An 11,216-nucleotide genomic window follows, 5' to 3' on the forward strand; every position below is an offset into this window, starting at 1 on the left:
TCGCCTTCCACCGTTGTGACCCGGATTCGATCCATGCCTGGGCCAATATGTGGATTGGGTTTTCAGTCCCTACCTGATGGCTTTCCCCAAAATTTTCTTCTGAAGTTTTCCTCCCACCTCTAAAACTGTAATATACCTTTATCATGCTGCCACCATTTTAGTCATGTTCCCTGCGTCCAATTACAGTACTGAATGATATTGTTTTGTGCAAAAAAGAACCAGACTATTTTCCCTTCCATCAGCATCGCTTTGATTACGTTGATTAGAATGGGGAAAATCCAAATGGCCGCAACATGATAATGGTCTATTGCTTCTCATTGTCTACTCTTAACAGGTTTCTTCAGGCCTGCGAGCTAGCATCAGGGCGCTTCTGAGGCGCTTCTGAGGAAACTTTGGTTTCATTACCAAAAATAAATAACTTTTAATAATAAAAAATAATCACATCTTGCACAATTATGTTATTGTTATTATATTCAGTGATATCAACTCGTGATAAAATCATTGAATAAACAAACCTGGAGACAATACGCTTTTGGCATCATTGAAATTTTAATTTTTCCATCCATACAGCTGGATGCAACTGTACAATTTTTGTTCAATTGGTTGGTTTTTTTTACCGATCCTACTAAAATGCAAAATATATGACGACCAGATAAGAAAAGGAGACACCCTTATTTTCCCGCTGTCTTATAAGCACCCTAACAAAACGTTAGCCTTCCTGGTTCAGTTCAGTTCAGATTCTTTATTCGCATAAAATGCCCAATAGAAAGAAATACAAATTATAAACACATATAAAATTACACAAAACAAAAATACACATTTTATATAGTACACAAAAATTCTAAAAAATCATTACATTCGGCCCTACTGAAGCAAGCACTTGTATGGCTGTCTCTCATGGCAGTAATCTCCCTAATCTGATTAGCAACCCTAATCCTGTCTCCGTTACTACCTCAAAAGGCATTCCATTCCTTTATGACATTAGAGGCGCCCATGTTATATCTGGAACGCAGAAACCTAAAATTACCCCCATAATAAAGTAAGAACTAAACTGGCCCGTTTTAAAAATAGTATTCACGTATGGTTATAACAGTTTAATGCCATATTTTGACCATCTCTCAGCCGGCGGGGGGGGGGAGGGGGGACGGCTTCCGCCCCCCCCCCCAAAAAAAATCTCGGCCATCGAGTGACGAAAAATTTTGAAACTCAGTATATGCATAGAACAACTCTTCCTCAACATACCCAAGAAATTTCATGAGTATAGGTTAATAGGTTTTGGAATTATGGCTAATTAATTATTCATATGTATGAATGGCAATTCTGCTCTGTGTACACGACGTATAATTTTATGGGAAAATTCAGTTTTCACGGCGCCTAGCGCCGGAAAGTTTTTCGCTACGCGGCAACCCGTGGTCCGATATTTATGTTTTTGGTACCAAAAGATGCGCAAAGCTCGAGGCTAAAAATTCATAACAGCTCGGGTTGCGATAACAAATTTTTTAGAGGCTATCGCGGAAAATGTTGAGGGGGTGCGGAATCCGCCCCCGGCCCTTTTAGGGTTAATGAATGTAATGCACCTCTTAGTAAACCTAAATCCATATCCATACAGCCAGCAATATAACAATGAGTTATCCAGGGTATACGCCACACCATGGGCGTCGCGGGGGGGGGGGGGGCAAGGGGGCGCTTGCCCCCCCCCCCCCCCGGAAAAGGAAAAAAAAAGAGAGAGAGAAAAAAAAAGAGTAGCGCGAGTCATAGTGGTGTAAATTTAATGAGTTGGGGGGGGGGGGGAATGTCCCTGCCCCCTCTAAAACTAAGAAATCGAGAATATGTTGAGAGATACAGGAATTTTTTAGGAAAAATATGTTTTGCCCCCTCTAGAAAAAAATCTTGGCGACGCCCATGCGCCACACTCTACGCATGGCAACCCTCCATGCCTTAAAAATACTATCTATTCTTGTATCAAACAAAGGCAAAATCTGTGTTCCATAAAAACTGGTACAATACTTCAGGAAAAGAGTATTTCGTACGATAGTATTAGTGTACTTAAAATCAGATAAAAAAAATATTACACTGGCGATTACAATAATTGACACACTTTGTGCCAACATAGTCAAAAATATTATTTGACAACATGTGCCCAAGGTGAATAATATTATACACAACGCCCACCTTAGCACCATTAATAACAACATTTAGATTAGCTGACTTGTCATTATTAGGTTTAAAAACAATAAACTGGCTATTTGGAAGCATTAAATTTGATATTAAAACAATTAGCATACTTCCCACAAATGTCAAACATTTTATGTAAGGCAACTACACTCGGAGTATTTAAGCAGTCACAGAGAGTCCAAATTCAGTTCCATTTCCCAGTAGACTGTGGGCCAGAAATCGTAGCGTGCAGAATCGTTCGGAGTTTTTGGTGGCAACTTTTTTTCTTTCCTAATGGACTCCTTTTGTGACACTGATTAATATTTTTGATGTTGCCGGCAGAAAACCCTGCAAACTAATGTGAAAATCAAGGTAGAAAATTGCCACTTTCCCGTCGCGTCGGCGATGTTTTTTTGAACGCCGATTGAGGGCGGTATGTTGCAACCTCGAATCAGCGCTTCGTAACCGATTTAGAAAATTGCGTTAATTTTCCCGGGGATGAGGATGTCAGGAGGAACATGGCGGCGCCCGTCGGCAGGACGTGCGTTTGCAACGTTGGCGAAGAAAGCGGTTAAATTTCACCATTTTCAGAGACGTGCTGGAAGACGTTTGTAACTTGTTGTCAGCAATGGCAAGAATTGGATGGAAAGGAGAGGGAAGTTGCCCAAAAAAGCAAAGATATAGCGAAAAACGAACGACCAAAGGCCGAGTACGGCTACCACCGTCATGACCGTACCGGCATTGCTAGTAGTAGTACCACTGCCAGATGTAAGTTTCCAATTCCAAACATGTCGAATGTTAATTGTTATCATCGTAGTTGGGGGGGGGGGGGCTATTTATACTATTTTAATACGTAACTGAAGTCATTTTTTAAAGCAAATAAATAGGTTGTGTTTGCTATTAGTAGGGCCTACATTGAAAATAAAATAGGATTGGACAAACATGACAATCTGACAATGATTGAGTATTTTGGGGGTAAGATAACCATATTTGGCCATCACTTGTCACCCTTTACAGTCAGAACATATGAAACTGGTCTTAAAATTTGGAATTGTGTTCTCAGTAAATACTTCAATATTTTCCCTGCTAAGTTTTAAGACTGATTTTACTTTCTGATGGCTGATAGGTCACTGAAGGGAAAAATTAGTGATGGCCAGATCTGGGAATCTTTCACTTATTTGTTTCACACCGGCTATCGTTACAGCAGCTGTAACGTAATTGTCAACCTCTGTTGTTAGTCTTTATAGCATTGTCTGGTTCTTGTAATACTCAATGTTGGGATCCATGGCTGTAAGAGCCAGACTATAGACAGGTTGGTTTTCGGACATTCTGTATTTTTCTTTGAAGAGCCACGGACATGAGGGATATCGATTACGAAGGGAAAATAATTAATTCTACTTCTACAAGAAGTATGATTTGATTACAAACATACTTTTAACTGAAACTTTCGGATCTGTATCATTTAAATCCAATCAGCCATTTCATTGCCAAATATTTCATCTGTCTCGTTCTCATTTCAACAGATTCTGCAATGTATCAAAAATAAAGCGAGCAAAACTGAGGATGGAAAAGAGCTCAACTAGTGAAGGAGGTGATGGCACAGGAGATGTGGTAATCCCCCGCAAGAGAAGACGCACAGGAGAGAAAGAGCAAAGGACCAGGCATGCTCTACCAGTGGAGTGCATCATATGCAAGAAGAGCAAATGGATCCAGCCGCCATATGGACCGCGGAAAAAAGAGCCACTCACAAAGTGCGAATATGAAAAAGGTACAGTCATAATTACATGTACATGTATATAAAGTGTGACACCACCATAATGTCATATAAATGGAAAGACATTTCCACATAATTGTTGAAACCACTTTGAACCAGATTTTGTTTTCACTATATTTTTCAGGTGGACAACTTCTCAAGGCTGCTGAACTACTCAATGATGAATCCATCCTTCTTGATATTTAAGGTCAAGACATGGTGGCAATCGAAGTCCGGTATCACAGATCATGCCACAAGAATTACATCAAGGTAAGACATTTAAGCTATCACCAATGTTGTGTTACTCCCCCCCCCCCCCCCAAAAAAAAAAATCAATGCAGAACCTTCTTTATCATAAAAAGTGGCTAGACGTTTGGATTATTTTCTGTTGATTTAGAGCATGGCAGCTAGTCAATGTGCAAGGTGATAATATTTCCTATTTTATGGAATATTATTAAGTGTGTGACTAAAGTCAGATCACAGTAATAGTGCCTTTAATTGTAGAAAATACTAGGATACTTAAAAAAATAATAAATAAATGGGCATGCCATCACATTATATTCATGTAAATTGGATAACTTAATATGCATGTAACTATCCTCCGAAACATTTCTTGTAAATGCAAGAAGGGACATTGCAAGTCACGAATTTGTTCTTGTGTGGCAGGCGACTTGCCGTGTACAGACTTGTGTCGTTGCAGTGATTGTGAGAACACCACTACTGAAGACATCGAATGCCTGTCCAGCGATGACGAAGAAAGTGACATTGAAGACGATGAATAGACACAGGGACTTATCGTAGTACGGAAAAGTTTACATACCAGTATTCATCATCAGCCATATTTATGTGTTTGCTCATTCTACATGTACTTGTAAATATGCATAGCTTTTTTTTTGGCATGGTGTAGACAGCAGAAACGTGATTTGCCATCATGTCTTTCAGGAAGAATATTTCTTTGGTTTGTTTTTTACAGCAAATTTCCAGTTTCCAACAGTATATTTTTAGGCTTATGACAATTCCTCATCTACAAATAGTTCTTCCAGCTCCACCTTCTGTCGACCCAAGTTGATGCTTGAGACGAGCGCAACAGCTCCACACTTAAGTGAAAAACTCAATATATGTAATGCCTTGACAATCCATTATTGCATAATTGCATACTTTATTACAATAATTATGACATATATGTATTTGGAATTATGGAAGTTCCAGGTCTAGACAGTTAATTTTTGTGTTAATGGCAAATTCAGGGATACCTTGAAGAATTGTTTTTAAGAAGAACATATTAAGTATGGCCAAAGATTTATTTGTTGCTTATTTATTAATTGATTACCACAAAATAAAACCTTTCCAATTAGGTCATTGTTGGAACCAAATACTCTATTTTAGGTAAATGACATAATTTGGTAATCTGCAAATAAGTCTTTGAACTTCATATGTTATGGAAAACTCGGTGATATCTTGAAACAAAAAAAAATTGGGTGGTACAAAGTGTTGACTGTGGTCAACTTAGCGTTACTTGTTGATAGTTTGAGAATTAATTACCATTTATTGCTTGCATCAAGGACTTTATTTTAGGTAAATGAAATAAGTCAGTCTTCTCCAAATAGTTTTTCCTTCCATAAACATTTAAGATTAAAACTTAGTGCTGTTATAATCCAATTTGTTGCAAAATTGCACAATTAATTACCATAATTATGTAATTATGTTAAATTTGGAGACAGCTCATTTTGGATTAATGACATAAATGTACATGTAATTCAATACTTTCAGCCTCACATGCAAAATTTCAGTGATACCTTGAACAAACTATTTATTGGCATAAAAAACACTGAATATGGCCAAAGCGTTATTTTGTGCATAATTTCATATTTAATGATCACAACAATAAAACCATTAATATGATATTTTTTTCTTGGCATCAATATAACAACTGTTTTAGGTTAGTTATATAATGCAGTCGTATACAATTACAGAAAAGGTCAGTCATGCCTTATATGGAAAAGTCAGTTACATGTATGCCTTCTGTGCCAATTGCAATAAAACATATATGAGCATATGAACATTGTTTTTGCATATTTATTAAAGTACATGTAATTAAGAAACCACCTTGTATATGAACCTACAAGTCTATAAAGTTAATAATCATTAATTATTCTAAGTGGGTGACGATCTGCATTTGAATCGGAGTAGCCGTTTCTGAGAACTTTAAGGGGATGGATACTGCCATCGGTCGCTAGGGACCCCTAATAGATTTTTGGGGGGGATCAAACTTTGGACGGGGATTGTGACTAAACGTGCCACTTAACAGCTCGGCAACAGGAAGAATTGAATTGACAAAGAACAAGCATTTTTTTCTTGCCACCAAAATTTTTTAACGGACTTCATTTTCTAGGCGAGATAGGATTTCTGGCCCACGGTCTACAGGGACCCTGCTATACCTTTAACAAAGGCTAGTGCACCAGCAGTCAGATCATATGTTAAGCAAGCACTTTGTCTAGTCAAAGTGGTCACGTCAACAGACAAAGCAGGCAAGTTGTGGTCACAGCTGTTTACACGTACCCGGAGTCAAAGCACATGTATCAAGTTACTCAAGCGGTCCAAGACAGTCAATCCTGCTTTATGCTAGCTGGGAATTTCTAAGTTTTGAAAACAGTCTCTTGATTGATTTTGACTGCAAAGCAGTTACGGTTCTACGGGGGGGGGGGGGGGAATTAGCTCCCCCCCCCAAAAAAAAAACCCTGTTGTCTAGCCCCCCCCCCCCCCAAAAAAAAAATAGGCAGTGGAAAATGTTAGAACGTGACGTCACATGCGAACGGTCTCCCCATCTAAAACAATAGTCGTGACAAGAGGCATTTGTACACTATTAGGTAATATAGTCTGCATGACTGTAGGATTTTATCAGCGCTCCCCCATTGAAAATATGGTACGAACCCCCCCCCCCCCTACGGTATACATTTCAGCACGCCTCTCTGAAAATAATCCGATATCCACCCCTGCTAGCCCCCCCCCCCCCCTAAAATATAGGCTCTAGAACCGCGCCTGCTATAGCTGCAAAGACAACTTGGCATAGAATGTATGTTTGCATAACGCGACATTAGAAACACGACATTAGAACCAAGACAGTCGGGAAACATGAAGACAGAAATCTGCCCCGTTTAGGACTCCCAGCATGGCGTTCAAATAACTTCAGCATGTACTCTCTATGAGACATCCAGTCAGTTACATCCCCGGAAGTTTTGTGCCACACATTGGACACTCGAACGAAAGCACTGGTTGGTCATGTTTTAATCATTGGTTACTTTACTTTGTAAAGAAATAGCATAAGGAGTATTTAAAATGTGCTAATGTATTTAGTCCGGTTACATTCGAAAACCTGACTGTGCATACTCATCGTTTTAAGCACTACGACATGCGCATTGCGGTTGAGGTGCACGCTTTTATAGGGTTCAATATTTCATACCACACCAACAAGCGCATTGTAAGGATTTCACACCTGTGAGCCCCACTTTCGACCAATAGCAGCCGTCCTACTGCGTGCGTGACAAACATATCAGCCGATCTCAAATCGATATCACTCCTCGTCAAACGCAAATAGTGCGCACTGTTTTGTTTAAAAGTGAATATTTCTATGAAAAATGAAATAAAATCTTCCATTTGTGTATTGAAAAAGATTAATTTTTCGGTAAACAAGTATTCATATACTTGTTTTAGGTGAAATTGGTTGACCAACCGTGCCGCGGAGGGACACAATTTAGAATGGACGTTTACGTGTAAATATGCATAGTTAGCCTAATCACGCACTCATGGCAGTCGTCTGCTTTTTGTCTACATAACGCGCGTTGATCTTTTCATTAGAAGTTACATATTTTCCGAAGAAAGGAATGCGCTGAGCCCGGTCTTCAAAAATGGAATTACAGCGTTTTCTTTGACAGCACATTGTGGTGAACATTGCAGCCAAAGTGACGGGGACTGTGTGGTTAATTCTTCAACGGAGATTTGAGGATATATGCCGAGTATTTCTGAGGGAGACGAGCTTCCAACGTGTCTTCGAGAGAGACGGGCCTGCACACGGGTCACTGTCATGGCGGCCGTGTTTACGTCTGCTGCTGCCCGTTGGGAACAGACCGCTGACTCGCTACACTTCCAGCTCCACAACTGCTTCTCGTGCACGGATTTCTCGCGTCGTAAGTGAAACTATACTGACCTGAGCCTTAATTTGAGCCAATTTTCTCTCCATTGCACCATCCTTATGACATTCTTTAGGCATGTTTAGTGTTGGCAAACTTTGTGAAGGATGAAACGCCTGCTATAATCTCTAAAAACTGCAGCCGTTTGCTTGCCAAAAACTTAAAACTTCGAACAGTAGTTGTGTTCTATTTTTGACAGTGGTGCACGCCTCGAGAACTGAAGTACAATTTGCCACGGACTTATATAAACACAGGAATTGACACATTAACCCTAACTATTGGAACTACAACTCGTGTTTGTGGAATATTATTCTGAATCTGTCGATGGAGCTTAGTGATAATGGTTTGGGTTAAAATTCAAGGAAAGAAGTGAAGTAGTGGACACTTAAAGAACTGAACTACAATTTGCCACAGAATTATATGACCACAGGAATTGGAACATGAACCCTAACTATTGGAACTACAACTTGCCTTTGTGGAATATTATTGTTGAATTTGTCGATGGACCTTAGTGAAAATGGTTTGTGCTAAAAAAGAATCAAGGAGACTTCAAGAACTGGACTACAATTTGCCAAGGATTTATATGAACGCAAGAATTGAAACATGAACTCAAACGATTGGAATTATAACTTGTGTCTGTGGAATATTACTGTGGAATGTATATCGATGGATCTCAGTGATGAGGGTTTGTGTTTAACGGCCAAGAAAAGAAGTCAAGATTGGGTAAGTCAAAAACTATTTCTGAGGTAAGTGAAAATTTTTCCTTCAAGAAGAATGTTGCAACCTGACGCTGTTTTTTTTCTTCATATATCATTCTGTGAAGGTCAGTCATTGCAAAAACAAAATTTGTTCGGAAAATACTTTAAAAATTGTCTTGACTCTCCATAGACTTTATACACAACCGCTGAAGTAGCGTCAGGTTGCAACATTATTTCCAAAGTTTGTAGTAATTCAGACCCGAATCTGTGCCCTGTTTTAAATAGTTATAAAAATTGCTGGCAAAAATATGTTGCAACCTAACTCCACTTTTTCCTTCATATATCATTTCATTGAAGGTCAGTCATTGCAAAAATGATGATAAGACATGAATCTGAGAAACATTTCCAAACTTGTTATGAAAATACTTTAAAAATTGTCTCGTCTCTCCATGGACTTTGTGCACAACCACAGAAGTGGAGTCAGGCTGCAACATTCTTTCCAAAGTTTGTGGTAATACCTTTATTCCAGGATGTATTTGTTTAATTATATGAATGCCAAAATGGCTGTTTTGTATGTGAAAATTCAGGCCCAAATCTGTGCCCTGTTTTAATTAAATTGCTTACTCTGTGACTGAGCTTTGAAACCAGTGTATTTTAATTAGGCCCAGGCTTTTTGTGTAAGGGAGATCACGTATTGATTTTTTTTCGCCATGAAGTATTTCCTGTAGTGAATTGTAAGGTACGTGACAAGCCCCTAGCATCTGTGAATTCTTTTACAACAATGTGTTTGATACACGAAGAATATAGACCTGGCCCCTGGGCCGCAGTATGCAAATTATTTGACCTTTCAACTCCTAGTGAATGCTTTTCCAAATCATTACAATTCTTCATCTCGTAAGTCGGCACGTGATAGACTGTCGCACCTGTTGTTGAATAGAAGTTGGCCAAGTATGTTGGAGTTACGCCAAGTTTTGGCTGAGTTTATTCCTGTGTTAGGTCTGCATTCAGCACTCTCGAATATATTGACTGATGCCACGTGGGCATTAAAGGCAAAAATAAATGTCAAAAACGTGACCGTGTAGTCCACAAAATGAGTAAAAGTATTTTATGATTATTACCCGACAGTGAATCTCAGATTAACCTCTTTATCTGAGGATGGCATCAAAGAATATTTTTCAGATTATATTTTCAAACAGCATATATGACTGCCCTTTTTCCTCCAATACGATCGTTGTTCTCCAAATGGAAAGAAAAACACACAAGAAATTCTTCAAGTTTGCTGTATAAATATTTCCAACATTCCACTATCAAGAGAAAATGCCGTGCTTTAGACTCATATTCGTAGCAATCTACAAGAATAAACATCAGTTTTGATTTCCTTTTGAAAAACAAGGTCCTCTACATCCAACATTTAGCAAAAATGACTGTTGTTTCTCCTTCGAGATGATTGTATTTCTCAAAATGCAAAAACTCTCGCAAGAAATTCTGCATGTTTTTTGTAACCTTTCCAACATTCTACTATCAAGAGAAAATGCTGTGCTTCAGACGCATATTTGTGACAATCTACAAGAATAAACATCAGTTTTGATCTCCTCCGGAAAACAACAAGTTCCTCTTAACATTTAGCAAAAAAATGACTGTTCTTTTTCTCTCAAGACGATTGTATTTCTCCAAATGAAAAAAAAAACCTCGCAAGAAATTCTTCAATTTTGCTGTATAAGTCTTTCCAACATTCTACTATCAAGAGAAAATGCTGTGCTTCAGACCCATGTTTGTGACAATCCACATGAATAAACATCAGTTTTGATTTCCTTTTGAAATACAAAGTCCTCTACTTTCAACATTTAGCAAAAATGACTGTTGTGTCTCCTTCGAGATGATTGTATTTCTCAAAACGCCAAAAAAATTCGCAAGAAATTCTGCACGTTTGTTGTAACCTTTCCAACATTCTACTATCAAGAGAAAATGCTGTGCTTCACACTCACATTTGTGGCAATCTACAAGAATAAACATCAGTTTTGATCTCCTCCGGAAAAAACAACAAGTTCCTCTTAACATTTAGCAAAAAAATGACTGTTCTTTCTCCTTCAAGACGATTGTATTTCTCCAAATGAAAAAAAAACATTCTCGCAAGAAATTCTTCAATTTTGCTGTATAAGTCTTTCCAACATTCTGCTATCAAGAGAAAATGCTGTGCTTCAGACCCATGTTTGTGACAATCTACAACAAGAACCATCGGTTTTGATATCCTCCAGGAAAAAAACACGTTCCTCTTCGTCCAACATTTTAGCAAAAATGACTGCTCTTTCTCATTCAAGACGATTGTTCTTCGTCAAATGAAAAATAATTGCTCGCAAGAACTTCTTCAAATTGGCTTGAAGTGTCTACAATAACCTCCTTCATCAAAAAGAAAATGCTGTGCCT

General features: G+C 38.5%; 1 protein-coding gene across 3 annotated transcripts; it reads left to right on the forward strand.

Annotated features, from left to right (window-relative positions):
- The first annotated feature begins 2,387 nt into the window (after window positions 1-2,387).
- Window positions 2,388-5,963, forward strand: LOC119728892. 3 transcript variants are annotated; one of them, XM_038201328.1, is made up of 4 exons: window positions 2,388-2,922; window positions 3,678-3,922; window positions 4,116-4,177; window positions 4,574-5,963. In XM_038201328.1, exons 2-4 carry the CDS (start codon window positions 3,718-3,720, stop codon window positions 4,706-4,708), a joined length of 402 nt encoding a protein of 133 aa, XP_038057256.1. In that variant the 5' UTR covers window positions 2,388-2,922; window positions 3,678-3,717; the 3' UTR covers window positions 4,709-5,963. The 3 variants fall into 3 exon arrangements, 2 of the variants coding, with proteins under 2 accessions (XP_038057256.1, XP_038057255.1); XR_005271151.1 differs by lacking the exon at window positions 2,388-2,922 and having other exon boundaries at window positions 3,621-3,922; window positions 4,053-4,177; XM_038201327.1 differs by lacking the exon at window positions 2,388-2,922 and having other exon boundaries at window positions 3,621-3,922.
- Window positions 5,964-11,216: the final 5,253 nt, after the last annotated feature.

The sequence above is a fragment of the Patiria miniata genome, unplaced genomic scaffold (assembly GCF_015706575.1).
Source record: "Patiria miniata isolate m_02_andy unplaced genomic scaffold, ASM1570657v1 HiC_scaffold_20, whole genome shotgun sequence".
Lineage (NCBI taxonomy): Eukaryota > Metazoa > Echinodermata > Asteroidea > Valvatida > Asterinidae > Patiria > Patiria miniata.

What these genes read in the sequence shown, in the direction of transcription:
- LOC119728892 (XM_038201328.1), top strand. Translation starts at nt 3,718, where the DNA reads ATGGAAAAGAGCTCAACTAGTGAAGGAGGTGATGGCACAGGAGATGTG. An exon ending in AAAGTGCGAATATGAAAAAG is followed by an intron (nt 3,923 to 4,115) that starts GTACAGTCATAA and finishes TTGATATTTAAG; the next exon opens with GTCAAGACATGGTGGCAATC. An exon ending in GCCACAAGAATTACATCAAG is followed by an intron (nt 4,178 to 4,573) that starts GTAAGACATTTA and finishes CTTGTGTGGCAG; the next exon opens with GCGACTTGCCGTGTACAGAC.